The sequence below is a fragment of the Arachis duranensis genome, chromosome 6 (genome assembly GCF_000817695.3).
Source record: "Arachis duranensis cultivar V14167 chromosome 6, aradu.V14167.gnm2.J7QH, whole genome shotgun sequence".
NCBI classification, from domain to species: domain Eukaryota; kingdom Viridiplantae; phylum Streptophyta; class Magnoliopsida; order Fabales; family Fabaceae; genus Arachis; species Arachis duranensis.
Genome location: NC_029777.3, coordinates 2875111 through 2897956, shown reverse-complemented (window position 1 = coordinate 2897956; position 22846 = coordinate 2875111). Strand labels below are relative to the sequence as shown.

Genomic DNA, 22846 nt, shown 5'->3' with positions numbered 1-22846 from the left:
TTTTTTTTTTTTTTGTTAAACAAAGAATAAATGAATGAAGCAGTTCTATGCAAGTGATAAGAAATTATTTTGCATTAATTGTGTGAAGGGCCAATCAACCATATCAGCAGTTTAGGCAAGGCCATGTTCAGAGAATGTCTATTCAGTATTCACAATGTTCATGCTGCACAAGAAATAAGTCATTCACAGCCCTCCCCCGTTTATGTAAGTGCATTGTTTATAGATTTATTTTTCATGTCTGATGGTGGATCAGGATATTTTCTACAATTTCCTTCCCTCTGCACTGTTGTCCTCTTTCCCGTTTTGAATATTTGTTATAAGTTTATTGGTTACTTAATTTACTGCATTTTATGTTCTTTATTCATAGGACATTTCCATATTCTCTTTTTTCCTTGATTGTCTTCTGTTTTGAGCTACTTATAGAATTTAATCATGTCTCCTCCAACGAATTGCAGTGTCTGTAACCGGCAGAAAGTTTAATTATGGTGATATTTTTCGGTGTCTATCCATGGAAGCCCCTAGTAATTCATAAGTATGATGGAAACCCTTAGATTCAGATGACACAGCTCCTTCCTTGTTTTGGTGGACATATGGCTACTCATTCTTTAGCATTAACTAATGCTTCTCAGACTGTAGCAGAACAACCGTTAATCATTAGGCAAGAACAACCATTAGTCATTGGGCAAGAGTTTCCAGATGTAGAAACTTGCCGAAGAACATTGAAAGATATTGCCATAGCTATGCATTTTGACCTTCGGATAGTTAAGTCAGATCGCAGTCGTTTTATAGCAAAATGCTCCAAAGAAGGGTGTCCATGGCGTGTTCATGTTGCAAAATGTCCTGGGGTTTCTACTTTTACTATTAGAACCCTACATGGAGACCATACTTGTGAGGGAGTTCGCAACCTTCATCATCAGCAGGCATCAGTAGGTTGGGTTGCAAGATCTGTAGAAGCGCGCATACGAGACAATCCACAATACAAGCCAAGGGAAATACTGCAAGATATCCGTGATCAGCATGGAGTTGCTGTTTCTTACATGCAAGCTTGGCGTGGGAAGGAGCGGAGCATGGCTGCACTTCATGGAACATTTGAAGAAGGTTATCGTCTTCTCCCTGCATACTGTGAGCAAATAAGGAAAACCAACCCTGGTAGCATTGCATCTGTTGTTGCCACTGGACAAGAAAACTGTTTTCAGCGCCTGTTTATTTCTTACCGTGCATCAATTTATGGGTTTATAAATGCTTGTAGGCCACTTTTAGAGCTTGACAGAGCACATCTTAAAGGGAAGTTCTTGGGTTCATTGCTTTGTGCTGCTGCTGTTGATGCTGATGATGCATTGTTTCCCTTGGCCATTGCTATTGTTGATACTGAAAGTGATGAAAACTGGATGTGGTTCATGTCGGAATTGCGAAAGCTTCTTGGAGTAAACACTGACAACATGCCTAGACTGACAATATTATCTGAAAGGCAAAGAGGCATTGTGGAGGCTGTAGAAACACATTTTCCCACTGCTTCCCATGGTTTCTGTCTACGCTATGTTAGCGAAAATTTTCGCGATACATTCAAAAATACAAAGTTGGTGAATATCTTCTGGAATGCTGTCTATGCCCTTACAGCTGCTGAATTTGAAAGCAAGATTAGTGAGATGATAGAAATCTCGCAGGATGTTATACCTTGGTTTCAACACTTTCCTCCCCATCTTTGGGCTGTGGCATACTTTGAGGGTGTTCGATATGGCCATTTTACTCTTGGGGTAACTGAATTGCTGTACAACTGGGCCCTTGAATGTCATGAGCTTCCTATAGTGCAGATGATGGAACACATCCGGCAGCAGATGGTGTCTTGGTTTAATGATCGGCAAGATACGGGCATGAGGTATACATCAATCCTTGTACCCTCGGCTGAGAAGCGGATTATGGAAGCAATTGCTGATGCTCATTGCTATCAAGTACTCCGGGCAAATGAAGTTGAGTTTGAGATTGTCTCAACTGAGAGGACCAACATTGTGGATATAAGAAGCCGTGAGTGTTCTTGTCGTCGATGGCAGCTTTATGGTTTACCTTGTGCCCATGCTGCTGCTGCCCTTATATCTTGTGGACACAATGCCCATATGTTTGCCGAACCATGCTTCACTGTACAAAGTTACAGAATGACCTATTCACAGACAATAAATCCCATTCCAGATAAGAGTGAATGGAGAGAACTTGGGGAAGGAGCAGAAGGTGGAGGTGCAAGGGTTGATATTATGATTCGCCCACCAAAGACTCGCCGACCACCTGGAAGGCCAAAAAAGAAGGTTCTACGAGTGGAGAACTTTAAGCGACCCAAAAGGGTAGTTCAATGTGGTCGCTGCCATATGTTAGGACACTCTCAAAAGAAGTGCACAATGCCCATTTGACAAAAGTACTTTACATGTCAAAATATCTCGATTCAGCAACATCAGAGCAAGTAGAATGAATGTTGTGTTAGTATTGTAATTTAAACTAAATGTATGCTGAACCAGTCAGTGGCGAATAAGGTTAATTAATTTTTGGCTTAATCCACATTTCGGTTGTTGGGCCGTTTGCATGATCTGTTGTCTGTTACGGGGATTGTGACATAATTTCACGATTTCAAGCTGAAGCAAAATGAATTGGTTCATCATCCTTACTCAAAATGCTGCTGTCTTAACCATGACAGTTCAGCTTGAGGAAGCCAAGTCACTGACTCAAACCTAATCAGCGATCCGAGGAATAAAAGAGGCACAGCAGTACGTGCAGCATCATGTTCTGATAAGAATTAAAAATGTATGGCAAAGGGATCACATGTCTCAGTATCATGTTCTAATTCATGTTTTACTAATAAGAATTAAAAAATGTATTTATTTAAATTTAATTTATTATTAATTTGTTTTTTTTTTTAACAAATGTCCAATTTTTATTGGGGACTACCACATAACCAATAAACATTACACATGACGCTGAGACGTCGTTTGAGTCATTAATCTTGATGGAGTTAACAATCCCATTATGATGAAATTAACCAAGAATCCATCTTGATTGGCTAAGGCAACGATGCACATTTTACTCTAAAAGAGCCTAAAAGAAAATAAGCACACAGTTTATTTAAATATATAATTCAATCAATTCAACTTCATAAACAAAAGGGGTATATATGCATATTTATACTAGTAGGGTAGAAAACCTTCATGACTTGGATAATGTGAGAGTAACTCTTAATACAATATAACAATATATGCTAAACTAGGCTGCTCTAATTAATGACACAAACGTAAAGATATATGTTCCTGCATCATTCTCCCTGGGTTGGAAAGAGCTCTTGCATTATCCTCCCTGAGTTGAAAAAAGCTCATCTTGTATTAGCGAAAGATTCCATTGGTGAGTGCATTTGGTCTTGAAAGATGTGAAAAGGTACAGCTCAACTTAATTCTTTTGACTATCTATATGTTGTAACGGAGTTAATACGATCTTCTTGCTATCATTGATAAAAGAGTATGTATTTTTGAAACCATCATGAATAGCTCGACGATCATATTGCCAAGGACGTCCTAACAGTAAGTGACACGCATCCATCGGGATGACGTCACACCATACTTTATCCTTGCATTTGCTTCCCATAGAAAAATTGAACACAACATCGCTTTGTTACTTTAACTTCATTCTCCTTTTTTAACCAATGCAACTTGTAAGGATGAGAATGTAACTCGGTTGGAAGCTTCAATTTGTCTACCATATAATTTAAAACAACATTCTCACAACTTTCGCTATCTATGACGACCTTGCAAACTTTCTCTTCAACAATATATCTTGTGTGAAAGATGTTGTGGCGTCGCCAACTCTCATCTTCTATTATCCTTGCAGTATTCAGGCTTCGACGAATTACTAAAACTTCTCCACAATCGGCTGGAACTTCTTCAATAGCATAAGCAACCTCACCTTCCTCCTCTTGTTCCTGGATTGGTTATTTGTTAACCCTTTTCTCGACAAGAGTAATAACCCTTCTGTTTGGACAATCAGCAGTAATATGCTCAAAATCTTGACATTTGAAGCATTTCTTACCTGATGATCCACACTCCTTGTTACTTTTAAAAGATCCTGTCTTCATTTCTTGTTGAATATTAAGGATGATTTCTTTGTCTTTCGGTGACTGAGCGTTGCTTCTTTGTGTTCTTTGCTTTTCAATCTTTAATGACAGCCTAACGACGTCATCCAAGATCCAATATGGTTGTAGTTGAATGATATCAGAAATTTCTATATTCAGTCCTCCAAGATAACGAGTAATTTTTTGTTCTTCAAGCTCTTGAATGTCACACTTCATAAGAAACTCTTTAAAGTCTATTCTATATTCTTCTACATATAATTATTTTTGTCTCAAATTATGAAATTTGACGAAGGTGTCTTGCCTGTAATGTTCAGGAAGGAACTTGTGCTTGAGCTCACGACGCATTTTATCCCATGTCTTGATCTTTCTTCTTTCTTCTTTTTCTCGCTGACGCTTGAGATTCTCCCACCATACTGACGCAAAGCCAGTTGATGAAATCATCAGGTTGGAGTCTCCCTTCAAACTCAGGAATATCAATTCCTAAGTCTTTTAGCTTTGTGAGTCGTGTTGTATCGTGCTTTTCGTGTGGACAAATCTTCAGACGAAGAAGAATAATAAAAGGGGTACATATGTATATTTATACTAGTAGGGGAGAAAAACCTTCATAAATTGAAAAATATGGGACTAACTTATAACACAATATAACAATATATGCTAAACTATATTACTTTAATTAACGATACAAACGTAAAGATATATGCTCCTGCATCAACACGTCAAATTTCACATAAAAACCAAATCAATAAGATTATTTAAGTGAAAGATAAATTGGTTTTTAAAACTTTGATTTTTTTTTTATAACAGAAGTTCTTAAAAGGAACAAGACTAGTGATTTCCTATTACGGCTCTGCTAGGGCTTTCTCTTTGGTGCAGCTAATAATCAAATTAGTGCAAGCAATCGAGGGTCTGCTCTCTTTCTCTCCACATGAGCGGACGTGCGGCGGTGGCGGGTAAGAAGTTCGTCCAAAAAAAAATTTGGTTCGACAAGATATAAAAAAGGCCAAACCCAATGGCGATGAACCTATTGTCGATGCTGAGGCGGTTAAACCTATTGTCGAAGCTGAGGCGGATGAAGTGTGTAATGACCAAATTTCTATGTGAATATTTTGGTTCTCTTGAGGGCTACCTCTAAATTGGTCCCTCTATACCAATTGGATGAGTAAAGGCTTTAGTTCAAAATTATTTTCTTGAACCATGGGCCTTGCTATGCTGTCTCCACAGCTTTAGGGGTGGGTGTGTTGTAGTCTCCAAGAGTCCTCCTTGCATTGTTTTGCTCGTCTGCCATTTTCTCTTCTTCTTTTTCTTCTTCTTTTTTGGCTCTTGCTTTCTTTTTCAATCAAATCAGAGTTAACTATATCTTAGGATCATATTGGAGAGGAGGTGTGTGATCTTCTTTTTGCATGCAAGACAACAATAAAAAAAGATCAAACGTACCTTGTGGAATAAAGAGGAGAAAGAAATAATTTTGACAAGATAAAGAACTAAAAGAATGTAAAAAAAAAGTAAAAGAGAAGAAAAGAAAAAAAAGAATGTAGAATAGAAGAAAAGAAAATAAAGAACTGAAAGTGAAACAAAAGTAAATAGAATAAACAAGATCTAAGTTAGAATTTAATCAGATATATGTTGTTAATCTCAATTAATTCTCGGCAACTGTGCTAAAAATTTGATGAGCAAAAATTAAAACTCATAGATACTGGCAAGTGCACCAAATCGTTCAAGTAATACCACGGTAAGTAGATATCGTTACCACGAGGATTAATGGATTGAGCAAGCAAATGTTAGATTAAATACCTAATTAGATTAAAATAACCTAGATTGATGAGGGCAAAACTTGTATCTTACTTGGAATCTTGAGTACTTGAGAGATAGTGAATTTAGATGTTGATTGAGAGAAGACAATGATAGTAAAAATCAAGGGCTTCGGAGATATTTATGCTCTTAGAAAAACCAAACCTTATTTACTTATTTTGAAATATGCAAAGATCTTTTACGACAAATCTTTAGTAGCTGATTTCTAATTCCTTGATTTCTCAGTTTCTCTTTGATCAATAGTTGTCAATTAATTAATTAAAGAGTTTAAGCACAAAAACTTATTTAGTTTCTAATAAGAATTAAAAGTAGTCCTTAGGTCGAATTATATGTCACATATTCAAGTTAGTTCTGTCCAGTTAAACCTTAGAACAAAACATAATTTTCAAAAAATGTTCTAATCTGAATTATATATCACTTATTCAAAATCAAAGTGATTGAAAATCATGCATATGTCGCATATTGATTGAACCACTATCGCTAGCCAAATTCAAAGAGTCAAGTGAAAGAGTTTTTAAACTTTAATCCAAATATCGAATTTTCCAATTATGAAAGAAGAATTCAAAAAGAAATCAGGGTACCTTCTCATGCTACTAATTCGAATGAAAAACGAATAACTCAATCATGAAATAGATCAATGAAAGACTTTAGAATAAAATAAACTTAGATTAATACTCCATAGAAAACATAAACAAAGCTCCTAACCCTTTGAGAGAAGATTAGTTACCCATGGAATGAAAGAAAAACAAGAAGAAGACTGTATCGAAGGACGAAATGTCTCCTTTCTGTGAACAATGTTCACTTATTTATATCTTAATTATAGAATTTAACTTCAAATTATCCTAATCTCATCTTTCGGAGAAAAAGATAAGATAACTAATTACTGACTTCAATTTCAAATAAAAAACAATAATTCAAATCAAATCCTAATAACAAAATCTCTTATGTTTCTGGAAAGAATCAATAACTAAACTTCTAGAATCTTAAATGTTTTGGATGTGATTAAGATTTTTAATGATGTGAATAAGTAAGATTGAGCCTTAATTGTTACCTCTTAGTGTTGGAATTGTCTTTACGTCCGATCTTGCATTAGAGACAATCATTGGGCGTAAGCCCAAACATACACCTTTAAGGAGCACACACGCCGAGCGTGTATATCTTGGAAACTTGGGGGACGCCCGGCGGATGAAAGCAAGGAAAGAGGGCCACCAGGTGTGTAGCATGGCCGTCGAGCGTGTGCTCTTGGCCGTCAGGCATGTGTCCTTAGGTGCTTTGGCTCCATTTTTCATTTTTCCTTACAACACGCTTTTGTTCCTTAAGCCACATTTTTGTTGTAGTTTTGTCTTTCTTGTAATAAAAGCTTTAATTCTTGCTTATTTTGAGCTATAAACTCCTAAAAACACAACAACACTTTTCTAACTCCAAATATTTCATTATTTATATAATTTTATTAGAAACATAAGAAATTTGAGTAAAATCTAAGAAAATTAATGAAAAAGAACTCTAAAAATCGCTTAAGATGATGTGTCATTACGGACAAAGAAAGAAGATTTCCAATTTATTCTGGATAAAATGGCCAGCTGAATTAGCTCCTGGAAGGCTCGAAATCTTTCTCTTGCAGGCAATCCGTGCTAGCTACCATCCATGATTTAATGCAAACAATTAAAATTTTGCTGAGTGTTTGTGACAAAATTGATGGCATTTGTAGACATTTCATATGGGGATAAATTTCTGATGGTAAGAAGCCTCGTCTCCTTATTTGAAAAAAAATTTGTCTACCAAAGATGCAGGGAGGACTAGGTTTAAGACCGGCCAGAGCTCTTAATAATGCTCACATGATGAAACTAGCTTGGAAGATAATTCACCATTCGGATATTCTATGGGTACAAGTCCTACAGAGCAAATATAGATGTGGAAGTAATCAAACTTTGATCATTAACAAGCCTTAATCTTGTTCTAATATATAAAAATATATCTACTAGGTTTGGAAAACTTTTGGGCAAAATCTCATTTGGAGATTGGGTGCAGGTGAACATGTGGACTAATCATTGGATACCTAGTGTGTAGAGACTAGCTGATCTTGTCCCTAAATTTCTTATAGAAAATAAGATGGAGAACAAAGGTGCTAGAATATGTGTCTGGCTCAAGCTGAAATTTTAATCTCCTTGGTAATTTTCTAGATGAAGATTGGGTTCCTATCTTGACTGCAATTAAACCATCGGAGAGTGGTATGGGAGAGGACCAAGTTGCTTGGTTACACTCTATAGCTATGCTTTTCACAAAGGTCTAGAAATAGCAAGCTTCATAGCAACTTCGTGCATCTTGTTGGCTAGTAACAAACAATGCTCTTTTCACAAATGAGCTTTGTTTTCAAAGAAGAATGACACCAGATGATCTTTGTTGTATTTGTGGTCTTTATCCTAAATCTGTGCTACATGTCCTCCGAGATTGTAAAGTCGCACATGAGACATGGAAAAGCATAGATAATTCATTGAGTATGGATACTTTTTTCAGTAAGCCTCTTTATCCATGGCTCCTGAAAAATCTATCAGCTCAATCCTACCACCAAGGTGTCCCTTGACCCTTGATCTTCATTTGCACAATGAATATCCTCTGGTTTCAGCGGAACAAGTTTATCTTTGAGGTTGACCACTCTATGCAAGAAGATTCTATTTGTTGGACAACTCTCCATCTAGCTAAAGACTACTATTTTACATAATCCGAACTTTTTTTTCGAACCAATAATAGAATTGGTTCCTTTTTTGAGAAACAAATCAGATGTATGTCCTCTGCCTCGCTATTCTTCACATTAATTAATGATGGCTTGGTCATAAAAGAAGGAACTGTGGCTTGCTGTGGTATCATAAGGGATCATGATGGTAAGTTTTTGGCATGTTTAAGTATTAATTTAGGTACTTGCTCTTTTACTCAAGTTGAATTATGGAAAAATTTTTGTTGGATTGGATTTGGCTATCAACCTTAGTATTCTTAACTTAAGTATCGAGGTAGATTCAAAAGTTGCTATGAAATTATGTGTGAGAAATACTGCTAATTTTCATTTTGCTAAATTTTTTGTTGCTGCGATTCATTCTAGATGTCACAGGTTTATTGCTTGAAAATTTTATCATAAATTAAAAAAAACAAATGCTTGTGTTGATCGACTAGCGGCACAAGGTCATAATCTGCAGTTAGGATGCCATTTTTTTTTAGTTTACCTTTTGCTATTTCTTTTTTATTTTATGGTAGACGTCATTGATACTTCTTTTTCTAGAATTATTTATGTGTAATTTTTTTGGGTTTTAGTCCTGTTTTTTATAAACAAAAAAAAAAAACTTATAAAAAAGGAAGACTGGGAAATTTTGTCTTTGCAATAAAAAAAAAAGGACAAAATTATTGTGGTTGTAAGGTTGGTTATTGTAATCATGGGTATTTTTTAATATATATTATTTAAATATAATATTTATGAAAATATGTAATTTGTAGTGTATTTATCTATCAGCCTAACTACATATTTAAGCATTTTGTATTTAAGTCTAATCAAATTGGCCTAAACTTAATAAAAACCACTTTTATCACACCAGCATGTATCATACGCGCGTTTTAATAACGCAATTTCTTAGTCCTCGTCTTCTCCTTCTATTTCTCCTCCTCCTCTTCCTCTTCCTCTTTCTTTTAAATTCGTGCACGTAGGTTCTTCTTCTCTTTCGTTGTTGTAATCACCAACAACACCAATATTTTATATAATGGATATTATTCGGTTCATTTAGTATTATACAGTGGTTTCGCTATGATAATATTTTTGATTTATTCTAGATGCAGGTATTTCTGAATTCGAATTTATATAATGGACAAATGTTCGGTTCATTTGGTATTATACAATAATGGTTTTGCTTTAATAATATTTTTAGTTCATTTACAGTCCAGGTGTGTTGTTGATGAATAATTTGTCCCAATGGTTAGAATGACTTTTAAGACAAATTGAATGGAATAGAATAAAATCTATAACAATTGAATAAAGTAATAATAAATAATTTCATTCTTTTTTGCTAAAAACAGACTCAATCATTAACAAAAACACATTGAATTCATTTGTGCATCCAAATAAATCTCAATTAAACTAAGAAATAAACCGAAATTATTTAAAGAATAAAAAATTTGGTCAATACTTATTAGCAGCATCAAGTGAACATCAATTAACACACAAATGAACCAAAATAAATTAAGAAATGAACCGAAATTATTTAATAATGACAGTAAAAAAAGCAGAACTAATAAAGATGTTCGCAAAATGTTGGTATTATTGGTGATGACGATAACGAAGAAGATACAACATTGAAGAACCTGCGTGTGCGAATTTGGAAGAAGAAAAAGAAGAAGAAGGAGAAGCAGGAGAAAAAGAAAACAAAGAATAGTGAAGGAGAAGGAGAAGAAAACGGAAAAAGAAAACGAGAAGAAAAAAAAAGCGCATAATTTAAAAAATTGTTATAATAACTTGGTTATACTTGATTAAGTATTTTGTTTAAATGTAGAGCTTTATTCTTTACCTACATGCACAACATCTCATATTCCGAGTACAATATCTAAAAACTAGTTAAAGGAACATCTCAAATACACTGTTGATACATAAAGTTAAAAGCACATTTTGAGTGCAACCAGGATACTACAAAATGGCAAATCGGGTACTGCATACCAGAGATATACTCATAAACATATTCTAAGCACAATATTCGAGATACATGTATTATTGTAACAAATTAACTATAATATTATGTATTTATATTATTATATTCATATAATTAATTATATATTAATTTTAATAAAATAATTGACTATAAGTATAAAATATTGGATGAATATTTGATAATTAAAAAATATTATTTTTAATAAAATTGTTACCTTTTTAATATTATTGTGTGATATTATTAGATTAATTTTATATTGTAGGTATGCTTCTTACCATACCAATATAAAAGGTCGCATTATTAAATTAAGTAATGCCTATAGAATATAGCCAACTTTTTTATACGCGCATAGCTTAATCTATTAATGTCAATTTTTAAAATTAATTTAGCAGTGCTCATAAATAATCGTACGAGTATAATAATATAAGTATATTTATTTTTATTTGATTAAATTAAATCGTTAATTTAAATTAAAATCAAACCAACTAAACATTGTACAAAATATTATATCGATGTATAATAAAGTTTTACACATATTTTAGATAATTTTAAAATTTTAATTATATTTTTTAATTAAAAAATTTAAATCGTTATTTTTTTTCAAATCGGATATTTAATTAATCATACGAGTACTTAACATTATAATTAAATTGTTACAATAATACATATATTCTAGATACTGTGCCCAAAATTGACTTTTGAGCATATTTCCGATACACGATTTGCCGTTTTTTAACTTTATGTATCATATTTTCGGTGCAATGTCCCCGAAATGTGGCTTTAACTAATTTTTAAATACTGTATCTGGGATATGAAATATTGTGTATATAAGTAAATACACTACAAATTATATATTTTCATAAATATTATATTTAAATAATTTAAATAAAAAAATTTTATAACCGTGTGTATAGCTGAGGCCACAACTTGTAGTTAAAATAATACGAATATCTTTCTCCAGAAGGAATTAATAAGGCCCTAAGCGAGCTCACACAATATTATGGGGATAATATTTTACTGTCAAACTAGTAAAAAAAGCAACAAATCAGTTCACAATTTTGGATTGCCATTTGTTCCAATTTGGGGACATCATGTGTGAATCTGAAATGGTCTCTTTCTTTTCCTTATGATGACTATATCCCTTTTCCCCCAACTGCTGCTCTAGGAAATTTTCATATTATAATATATAAATAGTATAAACTACATGTTTGGTCAAATAATAGATAAACTTGGAAGAGAGGCAACCAAGAAATATAATATGATGTATTTACTTGTTCTAAAAGGTATTGCAAATTTCAGCTACCAAGTCTCAATAACTGAGACCAAGTCCTAAGACAATCAATTTGAAAAATAATTGATCAATTGTTCATTTTTTTTTGGAGCTAACGTGACAAGTTTAATATATTCTTTGAACAAGCACATACATAGTTGGTATAGAATGGTTCAGCAATTATTAGATGCAACAACGTTAATTTGCAGGCCAATTCAATGACTCCTCCCTTTAAATAGCAAGGTTCCCATTCAACAAATTCATCAAGTCTCACCACAACTAATTAAGCAATTACATACATAGCATCATTCATAAGAGATTAGCAATTACACACATAGCATCAATTTAAAGGTATATCAAGAGGCACAAAATGAAAGCAATCTACTTCCTTGTTGGTTTGTTGGCTTTGGCATCCTCTTTTGCATCAGCCTATGATCCCAGTCCACTGCAAGATTTCTGTGTGGCTCTCAATGACACCCAAAATGCTGGTATATATCATTACATACTCAAGTATCAAGCTCCTTTCAATGTATATGGTTAAGCTTAAGCATCGTTATAATTAATTCTTCTTAATTTTTTATTTTGCAGTATTTGTGAATGGAAACATTTGCAGAGATCCTAAAGTTGTAGTAGCTGAAGATTTCTTCAAGCATGTAGATCTTGGGAATGTTGTCAACAAACTTGGCTCAAACGTGACTCCTGTCAGTGTTAACGAACTACCCGGACTTAACACACTCGGCATATCACTTGCTCGCCTAGATTTTGCACCTAAGGGTTTAATCCCTCCTCACACTCACCCTCGAGCCACAGAGATTTTGACTGTTCTTGAAGGCACTCTCTTTGTTGGATTTGTCACTTCCAATCAAAACAACACCAACCGTCTTTTTACTAAAGTGCTCAACAAGGGTGATGTGTTTGTGTTCCCAATTGGTCTCATTCATTTCCAATTCAACGTCGGTTATGGCAACGCTGTTGCTATTTCTGGACTTAGCAGTCAGAATCCAGGTGTTATCACAATTGCAAATGCTGTTTTTGGATCCACTCCACCTATTTCTCCTGAAGTTTTGACTAAAGCTTTTCAAGTGGATAAAAAAGTAATTAACTACCTTGAAAAACAGTTCTGATACCATAATAACTAATTTGATAAAGTGAAGCACCATCATTTCATTCTATTTGTACGATATATTGTTTTAGCTCAGGCAATTCATATATAATAATAAATAAAACGCACGAGCGTCATGTATACCAAATTTGTTGTATTTGATTTAACTTTTGCTTCAATAAATTAATGTTTTGAGTTTAGTTAGTGAAGAGTTATTATTATTAATGCTATATCTTGTTAATGTTTTAGTTAATTAATCAAGAGCGTTAACATAGCACTCTCTATGAAGCCGAAACACAATAAATTACTCATCCATCATTGCATATTAAATAGATATATACGTGATTTCTCTTGATTTTAATTATTAATTGTTACAATAATTAATAAATGTTAAATAAGCCAAGTTCTATTACCGAAAATGTATCTACTTCAGGCCCTCCCTATGGCGTACGTTGTAAAGTAAAACAACCAAACAATAGACAAGGCAATGTTCTAGCTGATTTTACTTTGTTAAGACTCAAACAATCGTGTGAAACAAAATTTACAATTCCACAGCATTAAGGCACGCTCATTATTTGCATAACCAAACATTGTTAGTGTCAAAGCAAATTGGAAAATTTAAGCTATATAAGCATAACATTAACGTAGACAAGTAGCATTGCACTACTATCTAAAACAAGCTTTAACACTTCAAAAGAGAGCAATCAAACCACGTACCATGGCAACAACTTATATACCAATTTTCTCAATGGTGATATTCATCCTAACAGTGGGATCTGATGCTGGGGGAATTTCCATTTATTGGGGTCAGAATGGAAATGAAGGTACCTTGGCAGAAACTTGTGCCACAGGAAACTATGAGTATGTGAACATTGCTTTTCTTTACAGTTTCGGCAATGGACGAATTCCCAGGCTAAACCTTGCAGGCCATTGTGATCCATACAGCAACAATGGCTGCACGAATTTAAGCGCCGACATAAAGCAGTGTCAAGCCAAAGGCATCAGAGTTATGCTTTCAATTGGAGGAGGACCTGGAGGCTACACCCTTGCATCAACAGAGGATGCTAGGCAACTTGCCACTTTCCTTTGGAATAACTTCTTGGGAGGACAGTCATCGACACGTCCACTAGGCGAGGCTGTTTTGGATGGCATTGACTTTGACATTGAAGGAGGAACAAACCAACATTGGGATGAGCTTGCAAGGTATCTTTCAGGATACAACAACAAAGGCAAGAAGGTTTACTTGACTGCAGCACCTCAATGTCCTTTCCCTGATGCATGGCTTGGAAATGCCCTTCAGACCGGTCTTTTCGACTATGTTTGGGTTCAATTCTACAAAAATCCTCCATGTCAGTACTCTTCTGGAGGCATTGCCAATCTTGAGAATGCATGGAAGCAATGGACTACACAAGTACCTGCCACTAAAATATTCTTAGGCCTCCCAGCAGCACCACAGGCAGCTGGAGGAGGCTTCATTTCGCCAAGTAACCTGACATCAGAAGTACTTCCGGTAATTAAGGGTGCCACAAAGTATGGGGGTGTCATGTTGTGGTCCAAGTACTACGACGATCAAACTGGATATAGTTCATCCATAAATGGCCAAGTCTAGAATTCTTAAATACTTATTATGGTTATGTTAGATTTGAATCCATGATGCACCTCTCTGTTAACATATTAGATTTCTGTTTTTGGAGGCACGTATGTTGATATGTATGTTTGTGCATATATTTGTATTGAATATAGTAGCAGTTGTTTTCAACACATAACCTTGCATATGCCGGTAAGTACAAAATAACAGTTAAATTAAGCAGCAAATCGCACTTGTAAAATGAATATTAGATTATCTAAAACCTAATTGGCACAAAATATTTTCCTAATCATTCACATATTTAATAAACTTAACTGCTAACACAGCTACAAAATTTGCTTATCGAATCTATAGATACAAGAGGGGAGATCCTGCAATAGCATTTTACAAACTTACTACTATACAAGGCTTTTCTAACTCTACTAATTACAGCATCCAACAAACATCCTGTCGTGGAGCCAATAGACTTGAGCACACCATGTATCCAGATACTGCAAAAGACAAATCTTAGCTTATCTATCTCTATATTTACATAAACATCAGTCTACACCATTACACCAAAACTGAAGAACTTGAGCAACATCAAGTTCTATTTGTAGATGACGATGTTTCAAAATAGGTTGGTTTTGGGGTGGAGGGGCAGCCAATAGATTGAATCAATTCTTCCACTCTTAGCACTCCAAATTTATGATGAGGTGTATTTGGAGCAATGTTGTCAACCCGGTGCTCATAAATCTTGCCTTTCCTGTCAAGTTTGTACTCAGAGGTCCCATCAAACCTACCACGACTCTCCCATGGAATTCGCAGAATCCCGTGAACACTCCACCGAACCATGATCACACTCTCAACAGGCTGCCACACACTGATTACGTCAATCGACAAAGCTCGGAAAAATATTCTGCCATGAAATCGTAATGCCCACAACAGCGATTTGTATTTCTGGATGCCAACAAAGGTATTCAAAGGATCTTTAAATACAATATCATCCCTGCAAGAAGTCATGCCAAATTTAGCATAACATATCAAAGATCACGTAATGATAACTGATTAGTTACAAATGTTATCAAGACTACATCTTCAAGCAATATGAAACTTCTAGAGCGAGATATTTGCAGATGATAATCCAACTAACAAAGACGTGATATGTTTCAATGCAATGTTAGGAGAGAATTTCAATAAATGATCAACTTTCAATAATTGAATCAGAGCAGAGTTTACGAGTTTAACAGAAATAACAAACTGAACTTTCTAGAATTAGAAAGCACAACTAACTGGCTATCTTTCCGGTCAATACAAATCTTACCTTCCATAAAACCAACCACTATAAAATGCAAAATCAGAGAGCAAAAGCTAAAGGGAAATCACCTGTAGACATCGAAGCTAGGTTCCTTGAAGAAGATTTGGGGAAAATCTTCCCTCAGAGTTCGGATGGCATATCCCATATTCACGTAGTACTTCTGCTTTTCCTCCTCTTCTTCTTTCCTCCCCAACTTCACAGCACCCGAGAACTCACCGTACAACCTCAAATTCTGTTCCAATTCCAAAACCGCACAATCCTTCACTTGACAAAAAGCTTTTAATCCTCTTGCACTTGACCCAACTGCCACGGGCTTAAAGCTGTGGAATTTGATAGGGTTTGGATTCGGATTACACGGAAATTTTGGGGCAATGAACATTTCAGAGGAATGGATAACGAGTGCCATGGTCATGGACGACAAAGCTTAGAATGATTTTTTTTTTCCCCAGCGGAGACAATGAGTTCAAACGAAAATTAAGCGAGAAAATGTCATTATTTTTATTTGAATTTCTGTGGGGAAATTATAGTGTGGGGAGAATCGATGAAGGAGGGACGTGAACATTATTGGCGCGAATAAGATTGTGTTTGTGTTATCTTTGATGCTTGTGAGGTTGTGGATAATCGGAATTATCAAAGTAAATCAAGAGGGAAAATATGTGATTGGTTGGATTATGATTTTACCTTTTCTCCCCTCGTTTTATCAGAGCGCCGAGATAACGACAGAGACAAAGACAACGGGATAGACATAACAAGAAAAGAACATCATCTGAATAATTACTGGTGATGACTGAGGATAGCTTAGATTCTTTTGGGGCCTATGCTGTCTCTTTTTTTTTTGTTCTTTTTTTACGGATTTTCCTATCTTCTTCTCAAATACATTTTCCCCCTTTAAATTTATAGGTTTTAATTTAATTAGCCTTTTACAAGAATTTTATTAGAAATAATTGAATATTTTACGGGTAATAACTAATAATGCAATCAGTCACATGTTTTTTTTTGTTACCGGAGTAGAATAATATCATTTTGGGCTTTAGGCCTAGGCCATCTTAGCCCATATTCTAAGGAAAAAAAAAAAAGAGACCGAGTGGTGGGTGCACCTTACCTTAATGAAAGTTGTACTCACAAATGAAGCGATTGTTCTAGCTGGATTAAATTAAAATAATACCATAGCATCATTATTTATTCAAGATTCTCAACTTATCAAGTTGAGAAGAAAAATGACTTTTATACACCATGGAAATATATCCCAATGAAAATACTATTGTTTAGTAGCGTGCATGTCCTTCTCCTTGGGACAATGCCACAATGGATCAATTTTCAATATCGTTCAATTACATGAGGTATTATTATTATTTGAAGTAAGGAGTAAGAAAGGGGAGAAGATTGGGTGTAAAGGTAAAACAAGGGTCAATCTCAAGAGCAGAAGTGCAGTCGCCATCTAAATAAGGGACAGAGATGTCTTTTTGCAATGAAATGCTCGCTGTCGTTACAACTAAGAAAGCTAATATTCCTTCCCTTGCGAGTGACTCACTGACTCCTTCTTCCTTACTTAGATTCTTTCTTCATTTCAATTTCATCGCATCAATCAAATAATCGTATTCTTATGAGTTGTTTGAGCTGAGCTTAGGACGCATAATCATAACCATGGTGATGGAGCAGCAGAGGGCCACCACATTCGACGAAGTGTCAATGGAGCGAAGCAAGAACTTCGTCTTCGCCTTGCAGGTCATCCTCATACTCATACCTCACCAGATCTATCTTTCTCTCTATTTCACACCATTGAGAGTCCTTATCTGTCATAATTTTCGCTCTCTCTCATAATATAATTATGGTGATTTCAGGAACTGAAGAACCTGAGGCCGCAACTTTATTCTGCTGCCGAATACTGTGAAAAGTCTTATCTCAATAGTGATCACAAACAAATGTAAGTATCTATGTATGCTAATTTGATCAATACTATGTTTATTTTTATGTGGAAACTCAGGTGCAGTGGATTTCAGGTGAAGTTGATAATTTGACTGATTTGACTAAATTTTCATCTAAAAGCTTTAGCTATCAATTTCACTTGAAGTCGACTTTACCTGAGTTTTCAACTTATTTTTATTCCAAATGGTTAGTTACCTGCAACAATTAGTATTCTGCTAGTTAGTTTTCGCCAAGTTGTGAATTGTTATGCCTAACATTTATGAATTTAGCATTCAATAAATGCAAGTATTAATAAAATCAATAAAAAGATCACTAAAAGTCTAATAGCAAAGTAACAAACTTTGAATTGCTCTGCAAGTGAACACGTAAAGAACATTGTTTAAAACTGGTCTGACTCAATAATGTCGATATCATGGGATCCTGCCATCCTTAATTGGATATAGAGTGAATCTGTATTAGTAGCGACAGTAGGGTTGGTTGTTTCAAGTTAAGCTACTGCATGAACTTATCCTGAGGCATATTTTACTTATCCATCAGGGTGCTTGATAACTTGAAAGATTATGCTGTAAGAGCCCTTGTGAATGCCGTTGATCATCTTGGAACCGTTGCTTACAAGTTAACTGACCTTCTTGACCAGCAAACATTGGATGTCTCAACCATGGACTTGAAGATATCTACTCTGAATCAGGTAACACATTTTTTAGATATCTTGTTCAAACAAATTAAACCACTTTCAATTGGAATTTATGTGATTTATTTGGTTATGTGTAGAGACTTGTTACATGCAAAATTTACACCGACAAGGAAGGTCTACGGCAACAGCAGTTGTTGGCTTTCATTCCTAGACACCATAAACACTATATTTTGCCGAGTAGGATTTACCACTTTTCTTTTCTGCTAGAAGTAATTGTTCACACGGAAGATCTTTAAATTTTTCTTTTACTTATGATTCTCTCTTTTTTGTTTCCCTTCATTTACAATGTAAGCTAGATCATGTCAATAAAAAGGTACATTTCAGTCCACGCAGCAAGATGGATTCAAGACAACATAAAATTCAAACCAGAAATCGTCTTCAATCTTCAGGTGTGGTCGGTGGTCCCCCACCCTTCCCCCTCTCCTCATGAAGTTTAATAGCAAGTGGGAATCATAGTATTCATCTGATGGTGTACCAGTGTATGTAGGTACCCCTGTGGCAAAGACCCTTTCATGGCATTTAGCATCAGAAACTAAGTCTACCTTGAAAAAACGGACATCCCATGCTTCAGCAAAGTAAGACCGCGGTCCATGGTTGACAGCTACTTTTGCTTAGTTTATAGAGTGTTTCCTTACATGTTTTCACTTTTATGTCATCTGCTTTTGCAGCACGAAGGACCCAAATTTTTCTGCCAAGACATCTGGAGTTTTTCACCTTTTAGGTATCCTTAGGAGCTCTGAATATTGTATAGATCGCTTGATTAGGGTATCTGATTTTTTTTTCTCCTGTCCTGCGGAAATAATAGCTCCTTATGATTCTGAATTACATGTAGATAATGAAGAGCGTACACGGACGAAACCTTCTGCAGCACAAACTCAATTACCAAATGGAATTCCTAATTATACTACAGCCACCCAGACTACAGGTGTCATGGGCAGGGTAATGTTATTATTCTTCAGGAAATGCAAATGTCGTTTGTGTACTTTGAACCATGTTTTGCTATTTTCTTGAGTGTTTTCTAGAAGTTGTTGATCTTCATGCATTGTTGTTTTATAAGCTCTAGGATAAAAATCTTGTGCTGCAGTTTGGATTGATAACTGAGTACTTGACTAATGGTTTAAGGTTCCTTAGTTGTTTACTTTTCTAGGATAAGACATTCTATGGCTTTTAGGGATTAAGGTCATTGCTTCAGTTGATAAGTTACTTATGATATGTTCAAGAAGTGTGAATTTTGGAAATAAAATGATAGTTGAGGGCAATTTTCATGGCTTTTGCGTGCTGTGAACTTTATCTGCAAAAGCAGGTTGGTGGTGTGATGGCCATATACATTTAAAGCTGCTGTATGGTCATATATCTCATACGGATAGTTATGCTAAATCTCTGCTTCTTATTCATTTTCTGCTTCTTATTATATTTATGTTGTAAATGGATATGATCCCAGCATACTAGTGGGATGACTTATCAAAGTGAGATGCATAATTTATTCTAATGGCAAAAACAAAAGAAACTTCTTTTTTCCATTTTATGTAATTCTGTTAGACTGGGAAAATATTGTGAGATGCATTGGAGTTATATGATGAAGTTGTGATAGTTTATATCTGCAGGATGCATTTGAGGGTTCCAAACCCACGACAGGTTTCAGGTCATTTGACATTCGAAATCAGCCGGAGACGCTCCAAGTTCCCAATCGCAGCAAAAGTGTGCTATCCGCTTTCTTTGTTAAGCAGAAGATGCCTAAATTGAAGACTGGATCCATATCATGAATACCTCTCAAGGAAAATGCAATCTTATCCATATCATGGATAGATTTTGCTTTTCTCTTTTTGGGATGAAAGAGGAGTTAATGAAGTTCTATAATATAAGCATATGCACAAGTGTCTTTTGCTGTAACCATACCTCTCCTAAATGCCTATAATTACTTTTACTTAATGCCCTTTGAATAATGACCATGTATAGTAGCCGTGAGCCAAAAGTTAACGATGGTCAGAATGTTCTGCTAGCTAAGTTTACATAATGTTTAGTGTAGAACTAGATTAACAAGACATATACTCGTGAAATGTGAATTGTGAACTACAGAGCGCTGAAACAGGATGTTTATGCTGTTTCACTATTGTGTCAATACATGTACCACCAATACATTTAGTACACATGTATTAATAATGAAAGAAATTAATTTTAATTTTTCTTCAGTTTGTGTGTATACCTATATGGCTATATATACTGCTCTTGAAAATATATAGGAGTTGAAACACACACGTTTATTAGCTTCATGACTTATACCATGTAATTCAAACTATTATAACAATAACGCCCCTCTCGTAAGATTAGATCGATTGAAGGGAATTTGAGACGAACACATTAAACACTGGGCTTGATATTCCTGCTATACCCTGTTTGAAGATCATTGAACCTGTCCCATAGCATGACTCCTCCATAAATGCTTGATTTCTTAACAAAAGGCAAGACTCGATTCATGAGCACCTGTGGTGGCACATAGCCACTACCCGCCGCCGACTGCGATGGTGACGCGGGAAACCCAACATACAACTTCCCTGCCCTTATGGATGAGGTCCACTGGTTCCACGACCTCTGGAACTTTCTGGGATTATTGGCATCAAACTCACAAGGACCATTGTTGTAAAACTGTATCCAAACATAGTCAAATAGCCCCGTTGACAATGCCCCATTCAGCTGCTTATCCGGGAAGGGACACTGTGGTGCAGCGCTTAGGTAAACTTTCTGTCCACCTATCATGGTGCACGATACAATGTAATTATCTTATATATCTATTGCTTGAATAACAAAGTATTATTAAATCAGTTTCTATATATTGAGAAAGTATAGTTAACTCATATGATGACTATACATCCACGCAATATATGATATACCTTTGCTGAGATTGGAGAATGTTTTAGCCAGCACGATATAGAAGGATGCACCACCACCAAGTTCAATGTCAAAATCGACACCATCCAGCACAACATTACCAAAAGGTCTAGAGTTGGATTTTCCACCCAGAAAGTTATTCCAGATGTAGTTTGCTAAGTTTGTAGCGTCCTTGGAGGAGGACAAGGAGTATCCAGGGGCTCCGCCTCCGATGGAGAGCAAGACCTGGATGCCTCTTGCCTGGCAGTTCTTTATGTCTTTGTTCAAACTCAGGCAGCCATTTGATGCGGGGTTGCAATGGTTTGCTAGGTTTAGCTGCGGTTGAGTGCCACCTCCAAATGCAGAAAGGAATGCTATGTTGACAGTTTTGTACAGTCCAGAGTTGCATGTGGCACTTAGTGAACCTTCTCTACCGTCTTGGCCCCAATAAACTACTATGTCTCCGCCATTTGTAACGGAGACCAAAGCTACTAACACCAATATAATTGAATTTGAAATGTTAGGTGCTTCATTACTTCCCATTATGTGGCAATAGTTGATGTCCAACACCATCGTTAACTAATTTATAGATTACTTCATTCCCTAGCTTAATTAGCTCAATTATTATGTGTCGGCAGATGCCAGGACGTGACTAAAGACAAAGTTAATACGAGTTGCATTATTATTAAAGATGATAAATGTACTTATATATGGTTTATATAGATAGATGTGCTACTAACATCTAACTAGCTTAGCTACATCAACATGTGAAAAAACACCTCTTGAAAATGTAATATTGATTACTGATTAATGATGATATGTGTACCAATAAGATATTAATAATGATACGGCAACAGTCCATAACTCGCGGGTGATAGTAAAATTAAACTTATACATCACTATATAATATAAGACATTTTTCGAACCATTATTGAATATATATTTTCAAAAGTTTGGTACGTAGATTCTTAAATAAATAAAAAAGACAAAAAAATGTCTTCTATTCTAAGTCGTGAACCCAGAAGGAACCAGGGAGGCTAATACATATAATGTTGTGTTTGGTGAAGACCTAATTGACTATATATTCCGCTATATATGGCTTGGAACAGGAGCAGCGCAGCCATGCACCCCACATCAGACAACGTCCGTGAATATGAATAAATCCACTCAAAGTTATGTTATTATAACAAGTTAGTTGATGCATCAATTACACATATTAATTAAGGGAAAAGATTAATAACCAAGTTTGTTAATTAGGAAGAGGAGAGGAAGTGGTGAGTTAGGATTAACTTATCTCTTCTCATTATTCGTTATTATTCATTTTAATCACAATTTTGTTTATTTCAAGGCATCAATTCATAATAATTAGGGTTAAGTACTAAAATCGTCCCTAAGGTAAGGGGCGAAAATCAAAATCGTCACCGACTTTTTTTTCTTATTAAAATCATCATCAATGTTCAAAAACACTTTAAAATCATATTTTTTATCAATTTTATTTTTTTATTACCAAA

At 35.2% G+C, this 22846-nt stretch overlaps 6 protein-coding genes across 7 annotated transcripts in view; 4 read left to right on the top strand and 2 right to left on the bottom strand.

The window, feature by feature from the left end:
- LOC107491979 (uncharacterized) overlaps positions 1 to 2569 on the top strand; it is a 3441-nt gene extending 872 nt beyond the window's left edge. The window contains exons 2-3 of one of the 2 annotated variants that reach the window (XM_016112928.3): positions 89 to 204; positions 456 to 2569. In XM_016112928.3, coding sequence (XP_015968414.1) covers positions 558 to 2399 — 1842 coding nt within the window. In that variant the 5' untranslated portion in view covers positions 89 to 204; positions 456 to 557 and the 3' untranslated portion in view covers positions 2400 to 2569. The remainder of the gene's footprint in view (positions 1 to 88; positions 205 to 455) is intronic. The other variant, XM_021126196.2, reaches the window with a different exon arrangement.
- Positions 2570 to 11949: 9380 nt separating this feature from the next.
- On the top strand, positions 11950 to 13100 carry LOC107491978 (germin-like protein subfamily 1 member 7). Its single transcript, XM_016112927.3, has 2 exons — positions 11950 to 12351; positions 12452 to 13100. The coding sequence occupies exons 1-2, from the start codon at positions 12234 to 12236 to the stop codon at positions 12985 to 12987; spliced, it is 654 nt and encodes a 217-aa protein (XP_015968413.1). The 5' UTR covers positions 11950 to 12233; the 3' UTR covers positions 12988 to 13100.
- Positions 13101 to 13674: 574 nt separating this feature from the next.
- LOC107491783 (hevamine-A-like) lies at positions 13675 to 14574 on the top strand. Its single transcript, XM_016112702.3, has one exon. It carries the CDS (start codon positions 13684 to 13686, stop codon positions 14572 to 14574), a length of 891 nt encoding a protein of 296 aa, XP_015968188.1. The 5' UTR covers positions 13675 to 13683.
- Positions 14575 to 14833: 259 nt separating this feature from the next.
- Positions 14834 to 16508, bottom strand: LOC107491977 (uncharacterized). The gene is made up of 2 exons (XM_016112926.3): positions 15919 to 16508; positions 14834 to 15541 (listed from the first exon to the last, which is right to left on the bottom strand). Exons 1-2 carry the CDS (start codon positions 16260 to 16262, stop codon positions 15136 to 15138), a joined length of 750 nt encoding a protein of 249 aa, XP_015968412.1. The 5' UTR covers positions 16263 to 16508; the 3' UTR covers positions 14834 to 15135.
- A 671-nt stretch (positions 16509 to 17179) lies between these two features.
- LOC107491975 (protein ABIL1) lies at positions 17180 to 20659 on the top strand. The gene is made up of 9 exons (XM_016112923.3): positions 17180 to 17575; positions 17692 to 17774; positions 18314 to 18464; positions 18548 to 18647; positions 18767 to 18859; positions 18958 to 19045; positions 19139 to 19191; positions 19303 to 19409; positions 20075 to 20659. Exons 1-9 carry the CDS (start codon positions 17495 to 17497, stop codon positions 20231 to 20233), a joined length of 915 nt encoding a protein of 304 aa, XP_015968409.1. The 5' UTR covers positions 17180 to 17494; the 3' UTR covers positions 20234 to 20659.
- Positions 20660 to 20693: 34 nt separating this feature from the next.
- Positions 20694 to 21923, bottom strand: LOC107491976 (basic endochitinase). Its single transcript, XM_016112924.3, has 2 exons — positions 21359 to 21923; positions 20694 to 21217 (listed from the first exon to the last, which is right to left on the bottom strand). Exons 1-2 carry the CDS (start codon positions 21906 to 21908, stop codon positions 20829 to 20831), a joined length of 939 nt encoding a protein of 312 aa, XP_015968410.2. The 5' UTR covers positions 21909 to 21923; the 3' UTR covers positions 20694 to 20828.
- Positions 21924 to 22846: the final 923 nt, after the last annotated feature.

What these genes read in the sequence shown, in the direction of transcription:
- LOC107491978 (XM_016112927.3), top strand. Translation starts at nt 12,234, where the DNA reads ATGAAAGCAATCTACTTCCTTGTTGGTTTGTTGGCTTTGGCATCCTCT. An exon ending in CAATGACACCCAAAATGCTG is followed by an intron (nt 12,352 to 12,451) that starts GTATATATCATT and finishes TTTATTTTGCAG; the next exon opens with TATTTGTGAATGGAAACATT.
- LOC107491783 (XM_016112702.3), top strand. Translation starts at nt 13,684, where the DNA reads ATGGCAACAACTTATATACCAATTTTCTCAATGGTGATATTCATCCTA.
- LOC107491977 (XM_016112926.3), bottom strand. Translation starts at nt 16,262, where the DNA reads ATGACCATGGCACTCGTTATCCATTCCTCTGAAATGTTCATTGCCCCA. An exon ending in CCTAGCTTCGATGTCTACAG is followed by an intron (nt 15,542 to 15,918) that starts GTGATTTCCCTT and finishes GACTTCTTGCAG; the next exon opens with GGATGATATTGTATTTAAAG.
- LOC107491975 (XM_016112923.3), top strand. Translation starts at nt 17,495, where the DNA reads ATGGTGATGGAGCAGCAGAGGGCCACCACATTCGACGAAGTGTCAATG. An exon ending in ACTTCGTCTTCGCCTTGCAG is followed by an intron (nt 17,576 to 17,691) that starts GTCATCCTCATA and finishes TGGTGATTTCAG; the next exon opens with GAACTGAAGAACCTGAGGCC. An exon ending in TAAACACTATATTTTGCCGA is followed by an intron (nt 18,648 to 18,766) that starts GTAGGATTTACC and finishes AATGTAAGCTAG; the next exon opens with ATCATGTCAATAAAAAGGTA.
- LOC107491976 (XM_016112924.3), bottom strand. Translation starts at nt 21,908, where the DNA reads ATGGTGTTGGACATCAACTATTGCCACATAATGGGAAGTAATGAAGCA. An exon ending in ATTCTCCAATCTCAGCAAAG is followed by an intron (nt 21,218 to 21,358) that starts GTATATCATATA and finishes GCACCATGATAG; the next exon opens with GTGGACAGAAAGTTTACCTA.